This window comes from Heptranchias perlo, chromosome 10 (genome assembly GCF_035084215.1).
Source record: "Heptranchias perlo isolate sHepPer1 chromosome 10, sHepPer1.hap1, whole genome shotgun sequence".
NCBI lineage: Eukaryota > Metazoa > Chordata > Chondrichthyes > Hexanchiformes > Hexanchidae > Heptranchias > Heptranchias perlo.
Window position 1 is genome coordinate 51,942,935 of NC_090334.1, and position 26,981 is coordinate 51,969,915.

A 26,981-nucleotide genomic window follows, 5' to 3' on the forward strand; every position below is an offset into this window, starting at 1 on the left:
CATCCTGGGTCCCCATACCTGCCCGACTCGTAGTCACATCCTCCTGTCCCTGACAAAATCGAAACTACTACCCAACCTAAGGCGTGTGGCTGCCTCCTGGATCAAAGTGTCCAGGTAACTCTCCTCCTCCCTGATGCATCGCAAAGTCTGCAGCTTGGACTCCAGCTCAACAACTCTGAGCCGAAGTTCCTCGAGTTGCAGACACTTACTGCAGATGTGGTTGCCTGGGATCACGCTGCTCCCCAGAAACTCCCACAAGCAGTAGTTACGGCACACCATCTCTATCTAACCTTGTTTTATATATTTAATTAGTTAAAGTTTTTATTCACTCGATATTTTTAGTTTTATTAACTAATTAGTTTATCTAGTTTAAGTTATTGATTTAATAAAGTAATAGTTATAGTTTCCCAGCTCTTAATTTAAACCACTGCCCTAGCTTAGAGAGCAAAAAAAATGGTAACACTCACCAGCCGATCACCTACCTGCTGTCCTGTGTCGTCGCTTGTTGATTATTTTTTGTTTGTTTTTTGTTTTTGATTTCACCCTTTTATAAGGGGACGATTCTGTTGCCGCCGCTCTTTAAATCTTCTCCCCAGCCTCTCCCGTGGTTCTCCGCTTATATTTACATAACTAAGACTAGGAGAATGCTGGCATACTGTTGGCTATACAGTGGCATTATCAGTGCACCAAGCAGAGGCCCCATGCAGCAGTTAGTTTTTAGTACTATTCCATTGGCAATGTTCTGTCCCTGCCCACTGCAAAGTGGCATGGAAATCTTGCAACAAAAACAACAACTTGCATTTATATAGCGCCTTTAACATAGTAAAACATCCCAAGGCACTTCACAGGAGCATAATCAAACAAAATTTGACAACGAGCCACATAAGGAAATTAGGACAACTGACCAAAAGCTTAGTCAAAGAGGTGGGTTTTAAAGAGCATCTTAAAGGAGGAGGGAGAGGTAGAGAGACGGAGAGGTTTAAGGAGGGAATTCCAGAGCTTAGGGCCAAGGCAGATGAAGGCACAGCCGCCAATGGTGGAGCGATGAAAATCGCATTACCATTAATGGAGTGTTGTGGGGGATAATAAAATATACCACTTTGTGCTCCAATAAATAGTGTAAGTGCAGCACAACATCCTGCTGATGGTGTGTAAAGAAAAATGAAGTCAATAGTCTGTCTTATTTTGTTTATTAGGTTGTACAACATTTTTCACATACCAAGAAACATCACATTGCAATTTTGGTGAATAGGCTACAAATATATTCATAGTGATTGGCTTGAGGATTACAAACTTCTGTTTAATATTATTGTGCATGAGATGCAAAATACCTTTCTGTGTGAAGTGAGATACAGAAATGCATATTGAAATATTGCTTAACCACAAACTAGAAAATCAGAATGAAAAGCAATAGAGATATGGGGCCCGAATTTATCAGGCCTGCGGGTTCCCAGCAGGTGGTCCTCCGGGAGCGTGGTCAACACGCTCGGTGAAATTAGTGGGTTGCCCACGCGATCGTAGCAGGCAACCCACTAATAGGAATCAATTACCTGCTCCTCCGGGGTCCACGGCGCTGGCCTGCGCGTCGGTCGGGCTGCGCATGCGCAGTACGATCTGTCAGCTGGAGGCTCTCTAGTTAAAGGGGCAGTCCTCCACTGACAGATGCTGCAACCAATGGGACAAATTGCAGCATGGAGCAGCCCAGGGGGAAGGCTGCTCCCAGTTTAATGATGCCTCACCCCAGGTATCATCAGATGGGGTGAGGAGGAGGGGGAGGACACAGATCTTCCCCCCGGCGGGCGGGAGGAAGCGGCCTGCCTCTGCCACCAAGAAGGCCTGGCTCGAGGTGGCAGAGGGGGTCACCTGCGCCACCAACATATCGCCCACCTGCATACAGTGCAGGAGGCGCTGCAATGACCGCAGTAGGTCAGCCACAGTGAGAACACGAAGTCTTTCCCCTACACTCCGTCTGCCACAACACTGCCCTCACCCCACATCTCCTTCGGCACCGCCAACACTATTCTGTCACATCACCCTTCATACCCACTCACACCCCATCCTCATCTTACCTCCACCTACTCACCTCGCCAGTACTCACCCTGCCACTAACACGCAACCCACTCCTCATACAATCTCATTGCTCCATCCCATACTCAGCCTCTCGTGCATCTCCCTCACGGCCAGCCTCACTCAACCTGCCACCACCTGTGCTGCAGCCACAGGGCATGCATCACATATGTGCAGTAGGCAGCGTAAGGCAAACGTCTCGTCAGCATGAAGGGGGTGCACAAGGGTGTCTGAGGGTTTGTCATGGGTGTTACCCATATTGAATTTCAGAGCAACAAACAGCACACATTATATTGACACCACCACTGCCATGTCTCCGCGAATCCTGTCCGTTGTGTCCAATAATGCCCGCTCCTGGGTATCACTATGAGGACCCACCACTGATGCCACCCATCGTGTTACTGCAGAGTAGGTGCAGGTGTATTTGCAGGGCTCGTCCGCGCAGACGACTGAGAGACATCGGCGGTGTAGCCGGCTGCACCCTGGAAGGATGTGGAGGAGAAGGTGTGGAGGGCAGTGGTGACTTTGCCAGCGACAGGTAAGCAGTTGGTGCTGGGGCCAGCCAGGAGCAGCTCGGCATGAAAGAGGCTGCAGATCTCCACGACTACATGTCGAGCGAATCTGCGCCTCCCTGTGCACTGCTGCTCGGAGAGGTCCGGGGAGCTGCGCCTCGGTCTGTGGACCCTGTGGCGAGGGTAGTGCCCTCTGCGACGCGTCTCTCTCTGCGGTAGCCCTCCCTCCTGCTGTGCAGGTGGGCGTGCAACAACACCGTGTTGGGGGGATCCACGTCTCTGCGGCGGACGGCGTGGACTGCGAGGCTGCTGGTACTGGTCATGCTCTTCGTCCTCCGAGGGTCTCCACTCACCACCCAACTGGCAGGTGTTGGTCTGAGGGGTTGTGCAGGGTAGGTGTGTGGTTCCTCGGACTGGGGCTGCGGTTTCGTGTCGGTCTGTCCTCTGGCTTGGCGGGGGGTGGTGGAGGGCAGGGGTTGCCCTATGTGACGCGATGGCCTCCTGCGTGGGTGAGGGCTCTCCCCCGTGGAGCGCACCTTGGCACCTGCCACAGGCTGCTGGCTGCAACACGCCTGGTTGGAGGGAGACTGTTTCCCCCAGTGTGGGAAACTCACTGCCTTGAACCGAAAATCCCACACTTCCTCTTTTGACAGCTGCTTCAGCTCATTAACTGACCACAACGAGCAAGGTAAGTACTCTCAAGTGGAACCCCGCTGGCTTTAATTGCCTGCGGGATTCCCACCAGCGGGGCTTGCGCGCGCAGCCCCGCACGTCAGCGCGGTACCCGGAAGTGGCCGGGATTTCGTCGCGATCCGGTCACGTGACCGGAGATCGGGATTTTCGGGGCCACCCCGCTGGGAACCCGCCGGAAACACGATCCTAAAATCGAGCCCATGCATACTGTGCAGCATCATTCGTAAAGTTTTGCAAATATCAGCTCATTATGTGACTTATTAGCTTAACAAGTAGCTGAACAAAATTATTGCAGGTGTTCTGAATGGCTAATCAGTTGTGTCTGCATCAAAATCTTACAAAATCACATTAGTCAAAATAATGCCTTCCCGTCAGTTTGTTACAATGCCTAAAAAAACTCATTTAAAATTTTTTCGGAAAAGGCGTTTTGTCACCAAAGATACATTATTAATATTGTATGTTAACCTAAGCTGGCAAGCCAGAAATTGCTACATAGAGGGTGCCCAGTTCAGAGAATGGATGATTACACTGGAAAACCCAAATAATAAAGAAGCCGAATGATAATTGCTCGTCATTTTTGATTCTGTAAATTTTGATGCTACTTATTTCTTCCTGCAAGCCAAAATATCCTGGAAAGAATAAGAAGCATAATTCTTATGTACTACAGTATAAATATTCAGCACCACACAGAACAGGACATTCCCAGGTTTGATCCTTGGATGATGCTGTGTTAGCTGATCTCAGTCTGGGTGCTAATGGGAGTGTTATAATTAGGATCAAGTATGGACACATAGGTGAAGCACCAGAATACAGCCAGTGCCTGTGGGGTGAAACCTCAATTAAATCACTGCCTCCAACAGAGGATGGTGCATAAAATTGTGGGAAAGTTATAAAGCACAAATTGTTTTGCATATACTTCTGGAATAAATATGCCAGATGTTTTAATACTGTATAAGTAACCTGACGCATACACTTACATGCTTAGAGTACCCCATCTGTGTCTAAGATAGTAACTACTACTGCAGTACTTCATTTTAATTTTAAGTATATAATGTTACTTTTTATTTCATTTTTTGATATATTGCGAAACTAAGCGAACATTTTTAATTCTGTAAAATTCTATACAGAAACATTTATGTAGCAGTATCTATATAATGTATTTGAATGACATTATTTGAGCTTAGTATCAACAAAAAATCTTGAAGAACATAACATGAAATATAACACTGAAATGGTTTAATGCTCACAGCTTATGACTCAGTATTAAAATGTAATTATTATGGTGTTAATTATTATGGCTAAAAATTAAAAGTTTTAAATATAGTAGCCCAGAAATTACAGTCGGCAATATCAGCAAATGCTTAGCATGCTTGTTTGATATTCCTCTGTCTGCTATTTTAGTATAGGCATTAATCCATTTAGTCCCTATTACAATATTGGACAGTAGAATGTTATCAGTTCACCCGCTGGTACCATCAACAGTAATTTCTAGGCTGTTGTTTCCAAAGAAGCATATTGGTTCAAAATGTAATAAAGAGATAGTACATTTGTTTTCTTGACAGCTATCCCTCTCTTATTCATATGTCCATGATAGTCATGGAAGGATCCGCTCAGGGGGCAGTTGATAACTGCTTGCCCTAGTACGATGTGACACTTGGAGATCTGTGAAAATAATCTGAAGAATCCTGTAACTTCTCGTACCAAATTGTGGAAATAGTTTCTACTTAAAATACTTTCTGGAACTTTCTGCTGAATTTTCTTGCTGAGTGGCACCAGTCTTGTTTATGTGTCCACCAGAAAAATATCAAAAGGTTGCATCTATGATCTAATTAAATCAAACTACAGAAAGTCCAGTATTGATTGGCTGAGAAATAAATCAGCTTTTCAACCAAATAGATGCAGTTTTTTAAGGGATATGGGGATCGGGCGGGAAAGTGGAGTTGAGTTGGAAGATCAGCCATGATCTTATTGAATGGCGGAGCAGGCTCGAGAGGCCGTATAGCCTACTCCTGCTCCTATTTCTTATGTTCTTATATGAAATAATAGAAAAAGAAGAGAACAGGAAAGGAATAAAATAAAGAATAGATGTTATGAATTTACAGCTTCGTTTTAGTTTTAGATTTCTTAAATCGTTTTTTAATGTTATAGTAAGAAAGGTATTACTGATAACTTAGCAGGATTACTACTAGATAATTAGGTGATTATTCCGTCTCATAATATATGAAGTAAATCCTTTATGGTGCACGGGGTATAGTATTCAATGTAGGTGTTGGCATTGTGAGGGTTAAAATAAACATGCATCAATACCACCTAGAGACAAAGATAACTTTTCTGAGATTGTAATATTGTTCTTTACTATGGACTATATGGTACAATGGGTGAAACACTGATCTTTTATCTCTGGGTTCAAATCCAGTGCATACTAATGGGACAGAAGTTTTCTCTGTAAGAGTTGTATGCAGTTTAAAATCTAGTTCCCAGTGGACAAGGACCCACAGCACAAAACTATTCCCAACTGGCAATATTAATGTTCAAATTGGCTGTTGTCTACATAACAGCAGTGGCTCAAATTCAAAGAGTAATCCATCTACGGGTCCATCGTAGATACATTCTTACGTTCGGTGGCATCAGTTTCTCCTGTAAGTGTTCTGAGGATCTTACTTTTAGAGGAATTGACTCACACTACCCAATATTTGCACAATAACAATAACCCTTGCAAAATAAACCAAATGTTCTTATGTTCTATTTCTTGCAATCATTCCAAAAGCAGACTGAGTGTGCACTTGGTGAGATGAAGCCAAATATGAATCAATAAACTGCTTTGTTACACAGGAAGTGGCCATAGAGTACCAGCTGTAATCAAAATTTACCATTTCCACTCAGCGTTACTTCACTGCTGTACATAAAGAAAATATGAACTTGCCACACTTTTGGACTGTCTTAATGACATTTTCAGAATGATCTTACTTTCTGTACAACTACTGGTTATAAGAAATTGAACCTCTGCATGTTGGTCTTCAGTCCAGAGCAGAACCTCTTCTCCCAGCAGTCTGCTTTTTTTTTCAAGTCAGCCTGACTCCTCTGTCAGTTTTCAGTCAAACTGACTACCTGTCACTCTACCTAAGAGTAAAATCCACCTTCTTAACTTGCCAATGACCCTCCGCTGAGTTTGAATGAATAGAGTTGTCACAGCAGCAACAAAATGTGAACAAACTCTAGAATGTTTGTGTATCTTTCATCGTCTACAACATACGGTCTGAATCTTATTCTACAGCTCCAAGCCTTGCAGGCCTATGAATTTATCCCCCCAGAGGTAAATTTAGCTCAACACTAGCATTTTTAACGTATATTATACCAAGGTCCCTCTGTGGCGACATAGTCAGAAAACCCTAAAATTGTAAAGTGCTTTCGGAAATCCTGAGGACGTGATAGGTGCTATGTAAATTAGAAGTTCTTTCTTTCTAATTGGCAAACCACCACAGGGCGGCTGATGTGAGAAAAGTAAAAATGTCACAGTGGTGTAATAGGTAGAATTCTATGAAGTAAACTACCACCCAACTGTGCTGTATCTGACCTCAGAATGCTTGATGCTGACAGTGGGTGCCTGAAATGGAAATATTCCTTTCCCTTGCACTGAAATCCCTCACCTTGATGAGAATAAAAAAAAGGCTTGCAGTTTAAAATTCACTCTTTTGATGTTTCCCCAGTGATGAGTTGATCCCTAGACACCAGTAAGAACTGTAGAATTGGAAAAGAGTTTCCTGTCCATGGAAGAGTCTGTGTCATTCATAGGGGTTTTCAGAATGTTCAAAATCTTCTTTTCATCTGATTTTTTCATGTTCCATTTAATGTGCAAGATAGCTCCAATGTGCTGTGTGCTGTAGAGAGCGAAACATTTCATTAGGTGAATGACTCAAAAGAATTTTATTTTAGTAAAAACTACACTTGCAGTCTACAGAAAATACTAAATAAATCCAGCTTGAAACCATATTCTGTTAATCATTTTACTAGTAAAAGTAGAAAATGATTATTCTCTCCAGACACGCTAAGCAACCTCTGGTAAGTAGCACTTCTGCATGAAAATGTGAGTTGGTAGCTTAGCTGCTCAAAACTCTGGAAAGAAACTATCCAATAACATAATAATAAAATCTTAATTTGTTTGTTAACTCAGTTTTGTGCATTAATATGAATCGGAATTTTCATCATTATAACTTGGTTTCTTAGATTTTTTTGGCAATGGTGTGTAACATTGTGTGTAGGATGGTTTTCTGTACCAGCTGATGATAGAGTTAACAGCATCAGCTGCTTTTTAGGAACATCACTGGCTACAGTTTCTGAGCATGCCTGGAGATAGAAACTTCAGTTCACTCATATCGCACATAATTTTAACAGCTTTAATTCTGATGAATACTATTTGTTTAAAGCCATTGAAGAGTGCCTTCGATTCTATAGTAACAGCCTATGCAATTAGCGGTAGCTTTTTTGAAAATAAAATTAAAATACTTTCAGCTTGCATCCAGCCTGGAGATTACTGGCTATGCATCAGCCAGCCCCTAGGCCACCAGTAATCCATGCCGGCCACAGTCATTTTATGTCTCCGCCAGGCAGTCTCCCTGGCAGAGCCTGCTTCGAATATACAAAGTGCCTTGACCAGGAAAATAGGCTGATGTCAGAGGTGCACCCTTGTGGCAAGCAATGTACCATAACTGTGCAGATGTGGAAATTCCCAGCCTGTATATGCAGGACTTACTAGAGAGTTTGTCTGTAACCTCATGGGCCAGGACAGCACTCATTCCATCATCACCATCAAGCCAGGAGACCAAGCTTGGCTCAATGCAGAGTGTAGAACAGCACGTCAGGAGCAGTACCAGGCAAAGCTTTGAATGAGGAATGAAGCTTGTGAAGCTACTATACAGGCTATCTTCATACTAAAAAAAGTCATTTCATATTGTGCGTCAGGCATTTCACAGAGACTTCTTTTCATTGGCAATATACTACAGCCATTGAAGTGTTTTCTCCGGGTGGCATGATTACATCATCAGTTCACACAGCCAACTCTCTAATAATGGCAAAAATATTTCTTAAGAACAATTAGAACTTAGTCTTGTAATGAAAATGTTTGCTTAGGCTTAACTGAAAGGAGCTAGGGTATCTGAAATTGATTGAGTGTTAGTTCCTGTAAACGTGCCTTGTTGCGTCTCATTGCTAGAATTTCCTGCAGGAATACTCGTCAGACATCTGGCAGTGCTCAGATATGCTTGCAAGATGATTTTCACTTTCTGAACTAGTTTTCACACACTATTATTGCATTTGTATCTTTTAGACAAACTTTAACAGGAAATTGCTATAAAATGCTATTTCAATGAGATTAAGAGTATAATGTGTCAGTATAATGCATAGCAGCTTTCAATTTCTGAGAATTGAAAATTTTTTGATGTTATGTTTAGCTCCACTTACTATGTAACTTGTGTGATATTTTCTCTTAAGACTTTATTGAAAATATTATAACATTAAATTTGATCAGCTCATAAACACTTCTATCCTTACGTACTTAACAATAGTTGTACAGCTTCTAATATATGGAAAATTCTTATCAAAATGATAATTTCAAAACCTAAACACTGCAAAGAATACTTAAAGTCTTTTAGAGGTCTTCACTACATTGTCTGAATAGAGCAAGAATTTTTTAAAAAACAGAAGTCAATTCAGTTGTCCTTAAGGGATCACTGACTAGTCAGTAAAGCGTCAGCTTGGCACAAGAGTAGGAATCTTGCCTTTGTGTCAGAAGAGTGTATGTTCAAACTCTACTCAAGGAAGAGCATATAACATAGGCTGTCACTTTGGTGTAGAACTAAGGGATTGCTGCATTGTAAAAGGTGCTGTCTTTCAGGTGAGACATTAAACTAAGGCCTCGTCTGCCTGATCAGGTGGATGTAAAAGATCCCAGAAGAACAGAGCATTCTCCTGATGTCTTGGCCAATATTCATTCCTCAATCAGCACTGCTGAAACAGAATAACTGGCCATCTTTCTAATTTTCTATTAGTGGGGTCTTGCTGCCACAATGCCTAAACAATGATTATACTTCAAAAGTAATTCATTGGCTGTAAAGCACTTTTGGATGTCCTGATGAAATGAAAGGTGCTACATAAATGCAAGTTTTTTTTTCTTTAGGCTTCATATTCATTAACTGATCTATGAACATTTTCTGATCTATGAACATTTTCTGATACTGCTAAATAAATTATAATCCTATTGAATATTTATTATTCAGGACAGGATTATTGGAATGGTCAATTCAATATTCAAGATACAACTTCCTTTACTAAACATCACTTTCAGATGTATTGATATTTTTGAGTTTTGTGGTTATACTTTTCTGACTGTTCTTACCTAACATCTGGGAAGTCTTGAAAGAGTGCAGCAACTTCCATTATAATTGCATTGACATCTTTGAGCCTGATGATTTCAGCTATTTTGGGGAGAGCAGACTCTAGAAATGTAGCTTCAGATCCCTAGTTAAATGAAAAACAAAAACAATTCACCTGTTAGATACATAAAAAGTAATAATATGAGAGTGATTGCAGGACATTAAAGTAATCAATGTCTGCCTGACGTGACAAAATGCAAAAGCAGCACTCAAGTGATTAATAATCATCATCTGAATCCTGATATCAAATTACAGTCTTCAAATCATCCCTTTGTGTTTGTTAATATTAATAATGGTGCATTGCCAGAATAAAATCTACTGCAGACTCTGCCACACTCTGAACCTCTGTTATTTTTGTTGCAATACAGATATAATTCAACAGCAGTTCTGTCATGGCTACCCAAACTGCAATTGTGGTATGGCTTGTATTGGAGCACTCTCTAGCCAGAAACATTTGAAAGCCAGCACGGAAACATGCCATAAGGGGGCTTGTGATCTTACTGATAATCACTGCAAATTACAATATTTACTGAATTTTTGTGAGAAATGTGGACACTAACATCACAATTTGCAATGCCTGAAATGATGATATCAGTAATACAATTATGTGACACTAGAATTCTTTTGTTCAACCATTAAAGAATTTTATTGTATATTACAGCTAAGTTGTCTTCAAATAGCAAAGATTGTCTTTCCCAATAGCTCATTGGGTAAATGCACTGTGAGCATAGGAACATAGGAAAATCCAGAGCAAGAAAGGGGCATTTGGCCCATCAAGCATGCTCCATTCTGAATCCTCTGGGTTGATTTGTATATATGATCTGTCAGACTGATTAGAGTTTTTATGCGGTCTAATGGCACGACTTATCTGGATGTAACTGTAGACTCCAGTTTCCAGAATGTCTTTAGGCATCTCTGTTGCCTACTGATATTGTACTATACTTTTTGCCTTGGGCTTTGGGTTTGAATGGAGATAGTGACAATGGCAACAGCTTTCATTTATATAGCATCTTTAACTTTAAAAAAATCCAAAGTAACTTCACAGAAGGCTTATGGAAAATAAAGGACAATCAGGAAAGGACAGGTTAGGGGGGCGGGGGGGTGACCAAAATTTTGGGCAGGTTGAAGTTTGTGATACGTGGAGGATGGGAGGCTAGCAAGGAGAATGTTAGAATATCAAGTGTAGAAGTGACAAAGGCACGTATAAGAGTTTCCGTGGTGGAGGTTGACATGGGTATGGAGGCAGGAGATGATATGGAGATGGAAATAAGCGGTTGTTGTGATGGAAAGGAAATGGGGACTGAAGCTCAGCTCAGGGTTGGACGAGACTCTGAGGTTGTAATTAGTCTGTTTCAGCCTAAGATAGTGGCTGGGGCAGGGGATGGGATCAACAGCAAAAGATCAGAGTTTGTGGCAATATCTTTGGTCTTTCCAATGTTGAGCTGAAGGATGTTAAGAGTAATCCAACAGTGGATGTTGGACAAGCAGTCTGACTGCACCAAAGCAGTCAAGGGGGTCAAGAAAGGTGGTAGAGAGCTAAATGCTGGGTATCTTTTGCACACATGTAGAAGCTGACTCTGTATCTATAAATCATGTTGTCAAGGGCCAGCATACAGATGAGGAAGAGGAGGGGGGCCAAGGATACATCTAAGCGATTGCAGTCCCACTCAGCTGGACGATGGAGCAGAGGTGCTGGAGGTAGATGATACAATCAACCATGTCAAATGCCGTGGACAGAATGAGAGATAAAGCATCATAGTCACAGTCACATAGTATGTCATTTGGGACCTCGGTTATTTCAGTGTTGAGACGTAAGAGGAAATGGACTTGGAGGGATTCAAACAGGGAGTTAAGGGAAAGGTGGGCCTGGAGTTGGGAGGTGATGACTCATTCAAGGACATCAGAAAGGAAAGGGAGGTTGGAGATGGGGCAGTAATTGGTGAAGATGGAAGGGTCAAGGGTGTTTTTTTGGGGGAGGGGGTTGATAACAGTGACTTTGAAGAGAAGGAGAACGGTACCTGAGGAGAGGGAACCATTGATGATAGGAGCTAGTAAGGGAAGGTGGGTACTAAGGAGTTCAGTGGCAAGGGGATCCAGGGTGCAGGAGGTGGGTCTCAGACAAGATGAGATTAGATCATCTGAAATCTGGGATGTCTAAATTAATCTGAATGTCAATCTCTAATTATCACCACTACAATTATTATATTCAGAACTGTATCAATGGACAAAATTTGGTTTACTTACATAGAAATTGAATAGCTTCTGTAACTGGTCAGCTTCATTCTCTATCTGGTCTGCCACTTCTTGCTGCTTTTTTTCCGTTTTGCAACTCAGCTTTTTCTTCATAATTCTTAGGATATATTCTGTAATGAGCTGCTTATGGATTTCCCTCAATAGATCCTGTTTAAAAGAACAAACAAAAAAAAAATCAAAATTACAGTAGGGCTTTTTTTTCCCATCGAAAAGCAAAAATATATTTAGGCATGAATGAACAGCATGTACATTCTACATCAGCATGCTTTTCTGTTTGGTGTAAGATAATGCCAAATGCTTTAATGGTGAACTTGTCATATAACTCAGTGATTTCACATAATTTGAAAAGAATCCTTTTCCTTATGAAATATCTTTTAAAGAACACCATATGTTCCAATTCCAAGTAAAATGTTTTTCTTAGAAGTTGAGTTTTTTTTCACTCCAGCTTTCTGCTGTTACTTCTCTTTTGAAGGCTACTGGGCACATTCCACAGAGTGCAGTTGCTTTTTTTTGCAATTTTGATGTCTGTGTTTTGGCAGTGAGTCCTGGTAAGCTATTTGATTGTCTGAGCTTTCACAATCATACTTGATTCTGCCCTCACCAAACACTCACATGTGCATGGCTCCAGCGGAGGTCACTGCGCATGGGTTACTGGGCAGTGACCACGAGTAGGAATTCAGATTGTCTGTTGTTCCTTCCCTTTCCCAAGGTCACTAAGGCCAATTATGTGCTCTGTCTGCCATTCTGGCTGAAGCTGGTTAAGATAGCATGGAACGATTCTGGGACTTTGTATAGCTCCGTGCCACATCAGGCATTTACATATTGACCTATCAGCAGTAGAATAACATTCTCTTAAAGGCAGTTAGCAGAAAGTTGGCACAGATGTTGATTGTCATCTTTACAGTACTAATACTGTAGAATTTAAAAAACTGGTTAGCATAATGTGTTTACTGTTATAAAAATTCAGTTGTCTGTTACATACCTGATACTGTGGTGCTTTCAATTTCTTTAATTTTATGAGATGCTCCTCTGTTATTTCAAATATTTTATTTATAGGCTCCGGGCACACAAGCCATTTTTCTTTCACCAGCTTTTTACAGTGAGGCTGAGGGATAACGTAAAGGATTTACTTTGTGATGACCCAAATTGTTTAAGTGCAAAATAACTGTTCCTTTCAAAATCCGACACTGAGCAAAAGTCAACAATTTGTTAAAACAAATTTTACAGAATCCTTTCTAATGCAGTTTTTCACATTTTCAAAAGTAATGAGAATTAAATATTCTTTAGAAAAAAATCTCAGTAAAAACTGTAGATTACAACAGGGATTAAATGTTTATGCATCATATACTAAAGAAAATGAAAAATCCTACTCAACATTTTTCAATTTGGTAAGAAGCTGATGCTACAGTCCTTCAGAGTCATTTTTAGGGTGTCTGTTTGATTTCATACCTTACCTTTAATTTACAAAACAAGGTCTTTAACAAAATGTCTTTTCTCCTCTTTTCCATTTCATTCAGAATTGAAAGGACATTCTCTTTCATCACAGCATTTGTGATTTTCTCATTTGTATTAAGGTAATTCCTGAAAACAGAATAAAAAAGTTAATATATCTCACATGTTTAAACCTAACAGTGCTTTGAGAAGAGACTTACAAAGATAAATTTATTGGGGGTAATTTTGACTTTGGGTGATAGCGTATAACAGGCGATATTGGATCTGCCATCCATTATACATCTCTCCTGATTTTCATTTCCATTGTTCCATTTATTTCTAATTCATATAAAAATTTATCTGAAATCTCTGATATCTTCAGGCAGAAATTGGTTTTGGCCTGTTTTTGAGCCCAAAATAGGCAAGCACTGCATGTGCGCACCAGAAGCCAGAGGCCCAAGCTTCACCCGAAATTGGGCCCCCTTTTAATAATGTAGGCGAACTGCTACTGCCTGTCGCATCTCTAGAGGCAGTTCGACCTATTCCCACCAAACTGATGACCGCCCATCTTTCCTTCCTGGCCCCATGTTAGCTGTTATTGTTAACAGTTCCCTCTCCTCAGATACTGTCCCCCTCTTCTTCAAATCTGGCATCATCACCCCCCACTCCTCAAAAAACCCTCATGTCCCACTATGTCCTTGCAAACTACCACCCCAGCTCCAACCTCCCTTTCCTCTCCAAAGTCCATGAATATGTTGTTGCCTCCCAAATCCGAGCCCATCTTTCCCTGTTTGAATCCCTGCAATCAGGTTTCCGCCTCTGCCACAGCACTGACACAGCCCTTATCCAAGTCACAAATGACATCCTATGTGACTGCGACCATGGTAAACTATCCCTCCTCATCCTTCTCGACCTGTTTGCAGCCTTTGACAGAGTTGACCACGCCATCCTCCTCCAACGCCTCTCCTCCGTCGTCCAGCTGGGTGGGACTGCTGTTGCCTGGTTCCATTCTTATCTATCCAGTCGTAGCCAGAGAATCATCTGCAATGGCTTCAGTTCCCGCTCCCACACCAATACCTCTGGAGTCCCTCAAAGAGCTATCCTTGGCCCCCTCCTATTTCTCATCTACATGCTGCCCCTCGGCGACATCATCTGAAAACACAACATCAGGTTCCACATGTACGCTGATGACCCCCAGATCTACCTCACCACCATGTCTTTCGACCCCTCCACTGACTCTGATTTGTCACACTGCTTGTCCAACATCCAGTACTGGATGAGTAGAAATTTCTTACAACAAAATATTAGGAAGATCAAAGCCATGTCTTCATTCTCCACCACAAACTCCATTCCCTAGCCACCGACTCCATCCCTCTCCATGGCCACTGTTTGAGGCTGAATCAGACTGTTCACAACCGTGGCATCTTATTTGACCCTGAGATGGGCTTCCGACCCCATATCTGTTCCATCACCAAGACCGCCTACTTCCACCTCCGTAACATCGTCCTGCCTTAGCTCATCTATTCTGAAACACTCATTCCTGCCTTTGTTACCTCTAGACTTGGCTATTCCAATGCTCTCCTGGTTAGCCTCCAACCTTGCACCCTCTGTAAACTTGAGCTCATCCAAAACTCTGCTGCCCGTATCCTAACTCGAATCAAGTCCCGTTCTCCCATCACCCCTGTGCTCGCTGACCTACATTGGCTCCCAGTCCTGCTACGCCTCAATTTTAAAATTCTCATTCTTGTTTTCAAATCCCTCCATGGCCTCGCCCCTCCCTATCTCTGTAACCTCCTCCAGCCCTACAGCCCTTCAAGCTCTCTGCTCTCCTCCAATTCTTCACTCTTGCGCATCCCTGATTTTAATTGCTCCACCATTGGTGGCCGTGTCTTCAGCTGCCTAGGCCCTAAGCTCTGTATTTCTCTCCCTAAACCTCTCCTTCTCTCTATCTCTCTCTCCTCCTTTAAGATGCTCCTTAAAACCTAAATCTTTGACCAAGTTTTTGGTCACCTGTCCCAATATTTCCTGATCTGGCTTGGTGTCGAATTTTGTTTGATAAAGCTCCTGTGAAGCACCTTGGGTTGGTTTACTATGTTAAAGGCGCCATATAAATATAAGTTGTTGTTATTGTCCTTGGGGCGCCGGGTATAGCCCTGTGAAATTGGTGATTCTTGCCCCTGTTTTCATCCCAAAAACGGGCCCTACAAGGACCAATTTCTATCTCCTTGTGTCAGCCTCTTGGGTGTGGTCTGTGCATTATGGCCTTAAAGAGATCCTTTTATGACTAGGTCTACAAATCAATCTGAGAAATCTAACAAAGAGTCTTTTCACTAATTACTGCCTAAACATGAATGCTTTGCATTATTTTGTCACAAATCTTAGCCTTTTCTGTCTTCATGTGACTATACAGCATGGTTTATGTCTGGCTTTGTTCAATGCTGCTTACGTTTTTAATATGGCAGATGTTATGCCACTCAGTTCACAAACTCACCTGATAGATTCACAGCTGTTGGTAATTGAGATTATAATGGAAATGAAATTTGGATGGTTCAAATGGTTTTTTTCAAAATTCTCTGCCGATCTCTGGAAGCTGAAAAACATTTTACCTTTTAATCCTTATTACTTGTACCACAAAAATTGCAAACAAAATATAAACATATTTGTATCACTGTATGTAGTTCAGTAGTATTTCTTTGGGCTAATCCTAATTAACTAACAATAATCTTTCTTGGCTTTCTCTATTTTACCAATACCATTGAGTATAGAAGATTGAGGGGTGATCTGATCGAGGTGTTTAAAATGTTAAAAGGATTCAATACTGTATATCCAAAGAAACTATTTCTTTTGATGGGGCAATCAAGAACAAGGGGTCATAAACTTAAAATTAGAGCAAGGCCATTTAGGAATGAAATCAGGATGCACTTTTTTACACAAAGGGTAGTGGAAATCTAGAATTCACTCCCCCAAAAAGCTGTGGATGCTGGGTCCATTTAAATTTTCGAGTGAGATCGATAGATTTGTATGATGTAAGGCTATCAAGGGATTTCGAGAAAAGGAATGTAAATGGAGTTCAATTACAGATCAGCCATGTTCTTATTAAATGGCAGAATGGGCTCGAGGGGCCTATGTTCCTATGTACTATAGTCATTATTTCTCTGAATGTGCCACTCTCTTCCTCCTAAGCTCCAAATACGCCATCCTACATGCTCATCCTCCTCTTTGCACCTTTACTATGTTGAAATTGAGTTTCACCGCACAGTCTTCTGATCTAATGTATTCTTTCACAGAGATTTCAAACTGTGGAACTCCTTGGAGACTAAATTCAACATTGATGTGCCCATTTTCCAGGCGTGAAACAGGCGTAATGATAAACAATTTATCAGGGCAAATTCCCACCTCCAATCTGCATTGGCGTTCGGGCCACTGCTAAATTGGTGTAGTCCCTGCACTAACCAGGGTGTCAGTCCATGGTGTCAACCACCATGTCTGCTCCCCAGCACTTGTGAACTCGATTTTCCATTTGCTGTGACTGGGACCTGCAGGCATTCACTTCCTAAACCTTCCTCAAATTAGATTTAGTTACAAAACCTTGAAGTTTCATTGATAGGAACTGAAGCATTGAACTCCAGCTGATGGGATAGGGTTGTTGCAACTCAGTTTAAAAATAACTCTTAGAATTTAATGTTGTTTAGTCTTCTTTCACAGAAAGTAAATATTTAATAATGAAGAAATTATCTCCTTCCTGTTGATTGCAATCTTTAGACATACTAGCAGCAGTTCTGATGCAATACAATGAAAAGTTCTGAAGATGGGTATGTGCCAAGACTTTACCACAGTCCTCAGAAAATGACAGCTCTGCAGTTGAAACTAAGCATTACCAATTACATGTGTTTTCTATTATTGGAAGCTAAGGAAAAAAGTTCTCATTCCAACAGTTTCCCTCCCATGACCGAGAGCTGGGTTAAGTTATACAGGAGAAAAATAAAATATTTCTTTCTTTTTTAGTGGGACTAAATGGATAATTCCTTCAAAGAACTGGACACAGGCCAAATGGACTCCTGATGTGCTGTAAAATGCTACCATTTTATTTCATCACAAACTTGAAACAAGTGATTGATAGAATGTGTTTTTGCCTCATTCACACCAGGCGTTGCTGTAAACCACTTTTTGCTTCGAGGACGTCTCTCAGCAGCAGTATGTGATGCCACATTTCAGTAATTATATACATAAAGAGATCCTGCTCGAGACCATTTAGGTCAGGAAAAGGCGCTTGAGAATCTGGAGTGGGAAGGAAATTAACTTCCAAAACTAGGACTTGGAGTGCTACTTATCTGCACCAAGCTGAAAACTATACACCTAATCTCAAAGATATATAATTATTTTTGCTAGTTTGAACTCTACACAAGTTTTTCAATGTATTTCTGTTCAGAAATAAGGAAACAAAAAGCATCTCTTCATTTGTATCATTCTCCATAATCATCTGCAGCTATATGACTCATTTAAAGTCATGATTTAAATAGCATTCTGATAACAATTTTTGATATTATCAAAATCTCATACAGTATACTGTACCTTTCCAGGAAGCACTTTGTTTCCTCTAGCATAATGTCTAGTGCTAGGTCACCCAGCTCACAAGTGAGAGTGCTGGTGTCTCGAAATGCTCCCTCAATTATCTGACAGATAAAAGAAAAGTACTTAGCAAATTCTTGGTGGGAAAAAAAGTAGCAATATTCTTAGTCCCTTAGAAGCAGTAAATCAAAATGGTAAAATTATCACACGTTGATGAAAGAAAAACAAAAACCGTGATGTGTTTAACTATTAGTTTTAAACAAGAAAGGCAAAAAAATTTGGAATAAACAAATATCAAAGAAATAAAGGTGAAAGTTATACAAAATACTGAACTGGAAGCGATTATCGTCTTGCATTTCTGCAAGATGTATTTTTATTACTTTACAACTGTATGGTAAATAGAAAGAAAAACACTGATTTTTTTTTACAACCAATTTTCAGTGAGTGGCACAGTGTGTTAAAATGCTTTACTTTCACAACTTGAACCTAAGGTTGAATTCAGTCCAAACTCATTTTATGGGGACAGTGCTGACTGTTGTTGGTTCACACTGAAATTAGTTTGGGATAGTCGACTCAATAAAGTTTCCATTGAGCACCTTAATACTGTCCATATTTCATCACTAATTGGCACTAAATCAGCAATCTGATAACAGGCCATGAAAATAGCTGCTGCAGGAAATGGAAGTGTCACACTGGTGGAGACAGGGACAGATTAGGGTTAAGTTATGTTGAAGGGACAGGGCAGTGAGAGATTTACTCTGCTTCTGGTCATACTGTACCTAGCCTGGGGGTGCTTGGTGCCAAAATGGAAAGTGCTTCATTCTCTAGCCCTGACATCCCTCACCTTGATGACAATTAACCCCCACCCCAAAAAACTGTTTTATATACAAATTGTTACAGATTTTATTATTCTACAGTATCAGAAGAAACACAGTGCACCTTCTGCAACAATGTATTTGAGAGAAATATCAAATGGACGCTATAGTGAAGGGTGCAATATGGAGTTGGTATTTTCCTGGAATTCCCTGGATCACATTTACGCAGAAATGACTCTCAAATTTATGCTGGTTTCTGTGTCGATCTTGTCGACTGGAACTTACACCCAAATTTCCTGCAGACCTCATTTACCTATGCCGGAATGCAAAAAACGGTGTAAGACAAGAGCAAATTCAGCGGTATTATCTTGCATTTTAATTTCTATATTCTAAATGGCTGGGCAGAAGGTTAAATTAATGGTTGTTTTTACCTCATTCTATATTTCTTTAAATAATCAAACTTGCTACTAAATTAAGCTTTGTTCTTCACTATGTTAATCCTTGATAATGCAACTAATTCAGGAGGCCCAAATATGAATTTTTAGAAAACCAGATTTGAATAGTAGCTGCAACTGGATCACATGACTTCATACAATCACCTTTATAGTTGTGTAGCTGAATTGGACTAGTATTTATTTATTTCGCTATATACTTGCAAATACTCTCCTACCCAATGCATCGTTCTCTTTTTCAGAAAATCATGTAATAACAAAGAAGTAAGAGATTCTGAGAACTCTGCAGTTGTACTTTAGTTATTTACAAAACCTAAGTGGTAGAAAGAAAATTCATGACTGCAATTTTTTAGAAATTACTCGTGCATTAATACAGTTCAATGGAGAATGCTTTGGATCTTACAATTTATGTATTTAGGTTGAATGTTCATTTAAATAAATTGATGGAGCACTGGAGGGGAATTTGAAAAAGTATCTGAATCACTTGGGCAGATGCTGCAATTCATTTTTAACAGTTAAAATAATTTATATAGGACAAAATAAAAATGTCATTTTTGAACAAGGAAGTGTTAATAGTTATAAATGTGCCTCTTCCCTAAAATAAATTAACGCTTCAGACCTAAGAAATGCAATTACTCTTTCAGTTACACTGATATCAGATAACTTCGGGTCCTGCTGCGCCTAAATTTTGGGGGATAAATCTACACCAGGGCAGTATTGGCGTAAGTGAGAAAAACTCTTATGAGCTGGTCTTGTATATGGCCGGGGGTGGGGGGGGGGGTGGTGAAGCTGTGTAAATGAACGGCAGAGGGTTTCGGCAGACGTATCCCGGAAGCGGCAAGAACGATCAAGGAAATTCGCACCTAGTGATGTTTTGGCGTAAATCAGATACACATGAATTTCCTTGAAAAAAACGGTGCAATAACACTGTTACAACCCAGTTGTGCCGAAGAGATCCGTGGAATTCCGGTCCATAGTTTCACTATTAATGAAGTAGCGATAAATTATGTACCATATTAGAAGCCATTGCACATTTGGATGTAAAAACAAATGAATAACATACAATCTGAAATCTGCTATGGCATGGCATTTCCGCTAGGGGCGCTATCGGCAAAATGCGGCCAGAATGCGCTGGATACAGCGTCAGTTTTGCCGAGGTGATGTTATGTTGAAGTTTCCATGCAAACTCATTATCATAAGCCCGAACATAAAATCTCCCATGAATCAGTGCAATCAAGCAGCGTAATTGATTGTAATTGACTCATGACTCAAACAGGGCATCTTCCAGCATCACAAAGAGAAGTGGGATTACCAGGAATCAGTCATTCTTCGACTTTTTAAACTAACTGATCTGCAGCAAAGCAGGGCAGATCAACTGACTGATTTAATGCTCTTGGTCTTACTTTTTAATTGGCTTCAATTGACTGCTGGTCAGGTGATTAACGCTGGATTCACGTGACCACCGGTTCCTGTGCACCTGAGAATTTGGGCGCAATACTCCCCCAACGAATGAGTGCAATTCCTCGATCTTTTGCGAGATTTGATTTGGTTCCATCCAGTTAAGTTGTTATCAGGGCAGAAATCATGGGGGAGCTCCAGGCTCATATGTCTTGTAAATCTGCTGTGTGACTTGTATAATACTTTGTACTGCTCTCCTTCCTCTCTCCTGGCTATTTTGCTCAAGACACCAAATTGCTTTCTTGTTGCAACAAAAATATATAAAAGGAATAGTACAGTATTGTACTGATTTAGAGACAAACGCCTGGAGTTTCTGCAGGGGTCCTCCTGGTCTACAGCTGCGTTTTTGGTGGAAGATTGGTGGCACTCCTGGAGAATCGGTGTAAGTGGCTAAAAACCACCGTTTGTGCCGTTTTGCTGGCATTTCCACTGATCTTCCATCAAAGTTACAGCAGGAGATCGGGAGAGTCCCCTGGAAATTCAGGGCCATACCCTGTTTTGGAAATTAGTTCAATTCTAGGTACCTGGATTATGTCAATAGGTAATTCGCTGTGGTAACAATCATTCAGCACCAAAGGCTCTTTTTCACTTCTCCAATTCTCCTCTTCTATATGGAGACTCTTATTCATGTGCATTCTAGCATCTGACTAAAATTTAAAAAAAGCAATTGAATGAAGAATAGCATTCACCGTGCAAAAATTAACATACAAAAAGTCATCCGCAAAATATTGCAGCAAAGAACTTTTGTGATAAAATTACCGTGAGGTTCCAACAGCCAATGTAGTGTTACTTTATTCACAACATTTTTTGGCATGGCATGGCATTTCCGCTAGGGGCGCTATTGGCAAAATGCGGCCAGAATGCGCTGGATACAGCGTCAGTTTTGCCGAGGTGATGTTATGTTGAAGTTTCCATGCAAACTCATTATCATAAGCCCGAACATAAAATCTCCCATGAATCAGCGCAATCAAGCAGCGTGATTGATTGTAATTGACTCGTGACTCAAACAGGGCATCTTCCAGCATCACAAAGAGAAGTGGGATTACCAGGAATCAGTCATTCTTCGACTTTTTAAACTAACTGATCTGCAGCAAAGCAGGGCAGAACAACTGACTGATTTAATGCTCTTGGTCTTACTTTTTAATTGGCTTCAATTGACTGCTGGTCACTACTGGTCAGGTGACAAAATTATAAACATTCTACCTGTATAGCTGAAAAGTACTCATTTTTCAAATGACTGATCGTCTTTTCTGGGAGCAGGGTGTTTGACAGTTGCTGACTTACATCTTCAGATTGCGCGACAGCAATCATTGTACTAAACAAGTAAACAGAAATGAACAATTTAACTAATTTGATGTGATTCACAAGATTGACTTGTAATAAATATTAACATTTCTGGTAACTGACACTAGATTGAGATGGTGAGAATTAAGGAAGCTGGAATTTCAACACTCTATAACCAGCTTTCCTTTAAATATCAGCAGTTTAAAGGCTGAAAACTGATGAGTTGGACACTTGAAAAAATAATTGTTTTTACAAAATAACACATAAAGGCTATAACATCTATATTTTTAAAACCACAGAAACTGATAGTCACTAACTCAAAAAACTATTGAGTAAATTAACCTAATGAGTAATTTGGTGGCACAGCCAATGATGTAGCAGTATTTTGTGTAATGGAATTGTATGCCTTTCATTCTCAATTGAAATTCTCCACATAGAATTCCAGGCAGTCTGGCAGAGATGCTAAGCAGTGTATGATGCTTCTCCATAAGGAAGGCAGAAAAATAAAAGAATATGCCACCTAGGTGACTTAAGCACAAATAAGATGCTGATTACACAGGAGCACTTACAGAGACTATGTGGACAGGGAACAGTGTGTATATAAGGGGGCTAAAATTGAAGGGAAAAGCAATTTACTGAAAATGAGCAAGATAAATCAAGATAGTAAAAAATTCAAAATGATCAAACCTATGAGTAATCAAGGTTAGTGGCCAAGGTTAGTGGCCTTGCAGAGACGTCCACAACCCATGAATGAATTAAAAAAATTCAAGCTAAGTACTAGAGGAAATATTGTTGGTTGACAACTCTGTTTCTGGATCTTTCGCTAGTGCACAAAGAGATGAGCATATAAGAATTTCCTGATCTTAAAAGTAAAACAAATTTACCAAGGTTAATAGTAAGCACAAAACCAGGGTGACTTACTCTGGATAACAATTGTAAATCCAATACAGAAATGGATAAACATCTTTTCCTTTTAGTCCACTTTCTGCGATCAGTGCGATGTGGGAAGAAATTTTTTTATGATAATATTCCACATACTTTTCACATATATTGTATTCTTGGGGATAACATGGCTTGATGTTGTTCACAATGGTGTCTAAATCCTCTTTGAGTTGGCTGCGAAGCTGCAGTAAACACTGAGTGAGCCACTCGGTTTTGTTGTCATCAGAAGCACTGGGTAGTTCACCTATTCTTTCATTCACAGATTGCTGTAAAGTACTCAGCCACTTAGCTTCCCATTCTCTTGGCCTAACCTCTGGAATGCTTCCAGATTTTCCTTTTTCCTCTAGGTATATCTGATCTGCTTTTTCTTCTTGGATTTTCACGTGTACTGCCATTTTCAACAAATCTGGATTTTCTTTGGAAATGCTCATTGATTCTTTCACCACTGTGAAAATTGCAGCACTAAGCAGCTCATACAATGATTCAATTTCTTTCTTTTCCTTTTTGATGTTATCTTCATCTTTCTCTGTGGTCTGATTAGTGTATCGCTCATATTCTAACTTGATGAGATGCTTGTTGGCCTTAAAATATCTTTTTTGTTCAATAAGTTGTTTGATGTCTTGTTCTAGACGGAAGAAAGGTTACTATTAGTATTCAAGTAAGATAAACTGAGATTTCTGCTTGAATGTCAATTGAAAGTGGTGCAATATTAAAAAGACTGCTAACTAGAACTAGCTTCTAGTCAATGTTTTGTGTGTCAGTAAAACTATCACCACATAAATATTCATCAGCTTCACTTCTGGTTAAACTTTAATCAAATATATTCTCCATTTTTATAAGTGGACCATTGTACCATTAAAATCATGTTGTTAATTAGCAGAGAGAGCAATGTTGGGCCCGACTGCCATTTAATGATAGAACTGGTTGGACCATGCGCTGTGCAATCTCTGACCAGTTTCATTGGTGATAGCGGCCTTGGAAAGGTCAGTTTAAAATTATTTTGTGGGGCCAAGAGGAGCTGGAGTGCTCCTCTGGGTGCCACAAATACAATTTGGTCTGTTGCCACCCAAGGTGTCCTCACCCTTGCGATCATGACACCACCCCCCCCCCCCCCCCCGGGACTTACCTTGTTATTGACTCGGCAGCCTTCAAGGCACCTGAAATTGGGCTGGCCTGAATCCGGCAAGCTGTACTGTGACACCCGTTTGGGGCCTGCAGCTTGCTGGTTCCATTTAAATGAGATCCGGGCCTCAAAATGGCTCTGGCCTCTTTGCCCTCCAGAACAGGTGGGTTGTCGGCATACTTTGCCGGTTAAAATCAACCCCCTTTATTTTTTTCTGAATTAACCACCTTTAAAATGGAGGGTGAGTAAAGAATGAACTCCAATATATAGAAGGAAAAAATGTTAGAAATGATAGGTTAGGTGAAAAATTGATATTTTCCCAGATTGGCAATAGCTGAATGGCGATACCACTGAAAGTGCCTTTTGCCGTCTATTCAAAAACAAACACCATGAACTTTGCTAAATCAAAGCCTAAAAAAATGTAAGTTCAAATTTACAGCAATGCTGAGTCACAGTCTGACTACCCGGTTGAATAGACTGTTTATTTTTGTTTTGATCCAATTTCATAACCTGCTCAGAAAAGGAATGAAAACTTTTGTTGACAAATTTTTTGACTGGGGAACAATTTTAAGATTTCAATTGTCTTTTGTCAATCACTTTTTGTTTTATTTTTGTGTGTGCATTTAAAGTCAAGTTCGAAAACTACACTTTCAATACCTGCAGTACTGCTTGCTATAAATCAATGAGATAATCGAATAACCAAATATAAATAGATACCTCACTGATAATTCTTCTAAACAGTGAGAGTTTAAAGTTCCAACAAGATTTAGGATAAACCCAAATATTTCACAGGGTTGATGAATTCCAGCCTTTCTTAAGTTGTGCAAGATGGTGTCCTAACTTTCACGCCCTGAACATTCGCGTGTCTAAAGCTTTAATACTTACGAAGCAACTATCACCAGTGAGCCTTTCTTTACATACTAACTAAGAAAGACCTACCTGGTAGTAATTTTGTGGAATGCCAGAGTTTGCCATTGATTTCTAAAATATCCACAATGTTGTCTGTTGATTCCAGTGCCTCTTCTGTGTTTGAAGACTTATTGCGGGAAAATGGTGAAAGACTTGCCTTTAACTTATTATATTTCTTTTTAGCATTTGGTTTGGGATCTATTCTTGAAGAGTCAGCTTTCTGTGGTGACGAATTGTTTTCTGTGATGACCTTGTTGCCTCCCTCTGCAATGTGTGCACATTTTATCAAATATAAATTAAAATTACTGAATGTCTTTGCAATACATAAAGTGTCATAATACAAAAAAAAATCAATTTATAACTGATCATAAGATGGGGAGGGGGAAGGAAGAGATAACTATTAGTGGCTTTCAAACTTTATTTGAGCCAGGACCATCATGACTAACCCAAATCTGGGCTAGAGACTACCATATATTTATCCTCATCTCTCAATTTTCTTCTTTTTACCTCTACATTTAGGTCTTAAAAAAATGCCTCACGTTCATTTGTAAAATGAGCTTTAAAAGTTAGAGAGGAAAATAGTCTTTTACCTCAAAAACTTACCTAAGAGATTCTTAAATTTCTTCATGATTCAAACCAGTGTTAGCCAAATGGTTCTGAATCTGGTTCAGATTCTGTCTTGAAAACTAGAATTCTAAAGATTTATACTTCACTGTCAGCCTAAATGATAAAGACACAAAAAAAGTTACTTCTCTGGAATAAATTGAAACATTAATTATAAAAAGGTTACCATTTGGTGGTTTTACCAACTGGTCAATTCCATTAAACATTTTTTTAAAGTATAAAAATGAACCGTAAGAAGTCCAGCAACATGAAGGTGATGAGTGTAGTATTGAAGCCAATTGTACAAATAATTATTAAAGTATTTCATTTTTTCTTATTATTTGTTAAATTTGTATCCATCATTCTTCAAAGTATCAAAAGTATTTACAACAACATCTTATATTTATATAGCCCCTTTAACGTAGTAAAACACCCCAAGGCACTTCACAGACCAAAATCAGATCAAAAAATTGATACCGAGCCGAAGAAGCAAACCTTAGGACAGTAGTCGAGTGGCACTTCCAGTTCATAAGAAGTGAATTTTGTTTTCTCCTTCTCCCACCTAAGCCATGATTGCAGGAGGGTGTGGGGTAAGTGAGAAGGCAAGTCCTGAGGTCGGAGCCCACTGCAGCCTTCTCCATGTCCCCTGGATTACAACTCTTATTATCACTCACTCACTGACTCGCACTTATTCTCCTGTGCTTACTTACTGACACACACGCACTCACTCTCACTGATTCATACTCATACTCACTCTCACTCCATTCTTATTCACTCACTCAAACTCTCATTCTGTCACTCTCATATTCATTCATTCTCACTCAGTATCACCCTCTCACACTCACCCATTTATTCTCATATACATTTACTCTCTTACTTAGCCTCATTCTTTCCCACTCTCTCAATCTCTCACTCAGTCTTTTACTCAAGTGTACAACTGTACTTTCCCTCACACTCTCTCTCTTACTCACTCATTCTCTCACATTCATATTCACTTACTCACACTCATTCATACTCTCACTCACTTTTGTATTAACTCACTTACACTCAAGCTCATGCACTCATTCATTGTCTTTCACTCACTCACATTTTCACTCAGTAACTCGCCCCCTTTACCTGATGGGAGAGGGAACTGTACTCTGATCCCAGAGTGAGAGAGGATTGTATCCTGACTTAGGGTGTGAGGGGATTGTATTTCTTTCCATTTTCTCTCTCTCTGTCGTGACCTCTCTCACCAACTTTATTCCACTCTCCCCATGCCTTTTCGTTCGTTCTATGGGACCCCAGAAACAGATCCTCACTAGCAGCGAAGTATTAGCAGCCCTAAAGTGCAAGTCTGTCCTTGGAATCAACACCTGAAGTTCGAAAAGGATCCGAAGACTGGAGCTCCCACCTGGGACGGATTCCCACTAACTTCTGCCACTGGAATCGAGTGGCTGTGA

General features: G+C 40.3%; 1 protein-coding gene across 4 annotated transcripts in view; it reads right to left on the reverse strand.

The window, feature by feature from the left end:
- Positions 1–1,173: 1,173 nt before the first annotated feature.
- The window catches only part of LOC137326549 (tumor necrosis factor alpha-induced protein 2-like), a 30,013-nt gene continuing 4,205 nt past the window's right edge, over positions 1,174–26,981 (reverse strand). For all 4 annotated transcript variants that reach the window (XM_067991760.1, XM_067991759.1, XM_067991758.1 and 1 more), the window contains exons 2-13: positions 25,540–25,656; positions 24,967–25,200; positions 22,884–23,529; positions 21,882–21,993; positions 21,203–21,325; positions 17,957–18,057; positions 15,876–15,974; positions 13,408–13,534; positions 12,936–13,058; positions 11,945–12,100; positions 9,664–9,785; positions 1,174–7,150 (exon numbers count right to left, since the gene is read on the reverse strand). In XM_067991760.1, coding sequence (XP_067847861.1) covers positions 6,994–7,150; positions 9,664–9,785; positions 11,945–12,100; positions 12,936–13,058; positions 13,408–13,534; positions 15,876–15,974; positions 17,957–18,057; positions 21,203–21,325; positions 21,882–21,993; positions 22,884–23,529; positions 24,967–25,200; positions 25,540–25,564 — 2,025 coding nt within the window. In that variant the 5' untranslated portion in view covers positions 25,565–25,656 and the 3' untranslated portion in view covers positions 1,174–6,993. The remainder of the gene's footprint in view (positions 7,151–9,663; positions 9,786–11,944; positions 12,101–12,935; positions 13,059–13,407; positions 13,535–15,875; positions 15,975–17,956; positions 18,058–21,202; positions 21,326–21,881; positions 21,994–22,883; positions 23,530–24,966; positions 25,201–25,539; positions 25,657–26,981) is intronic.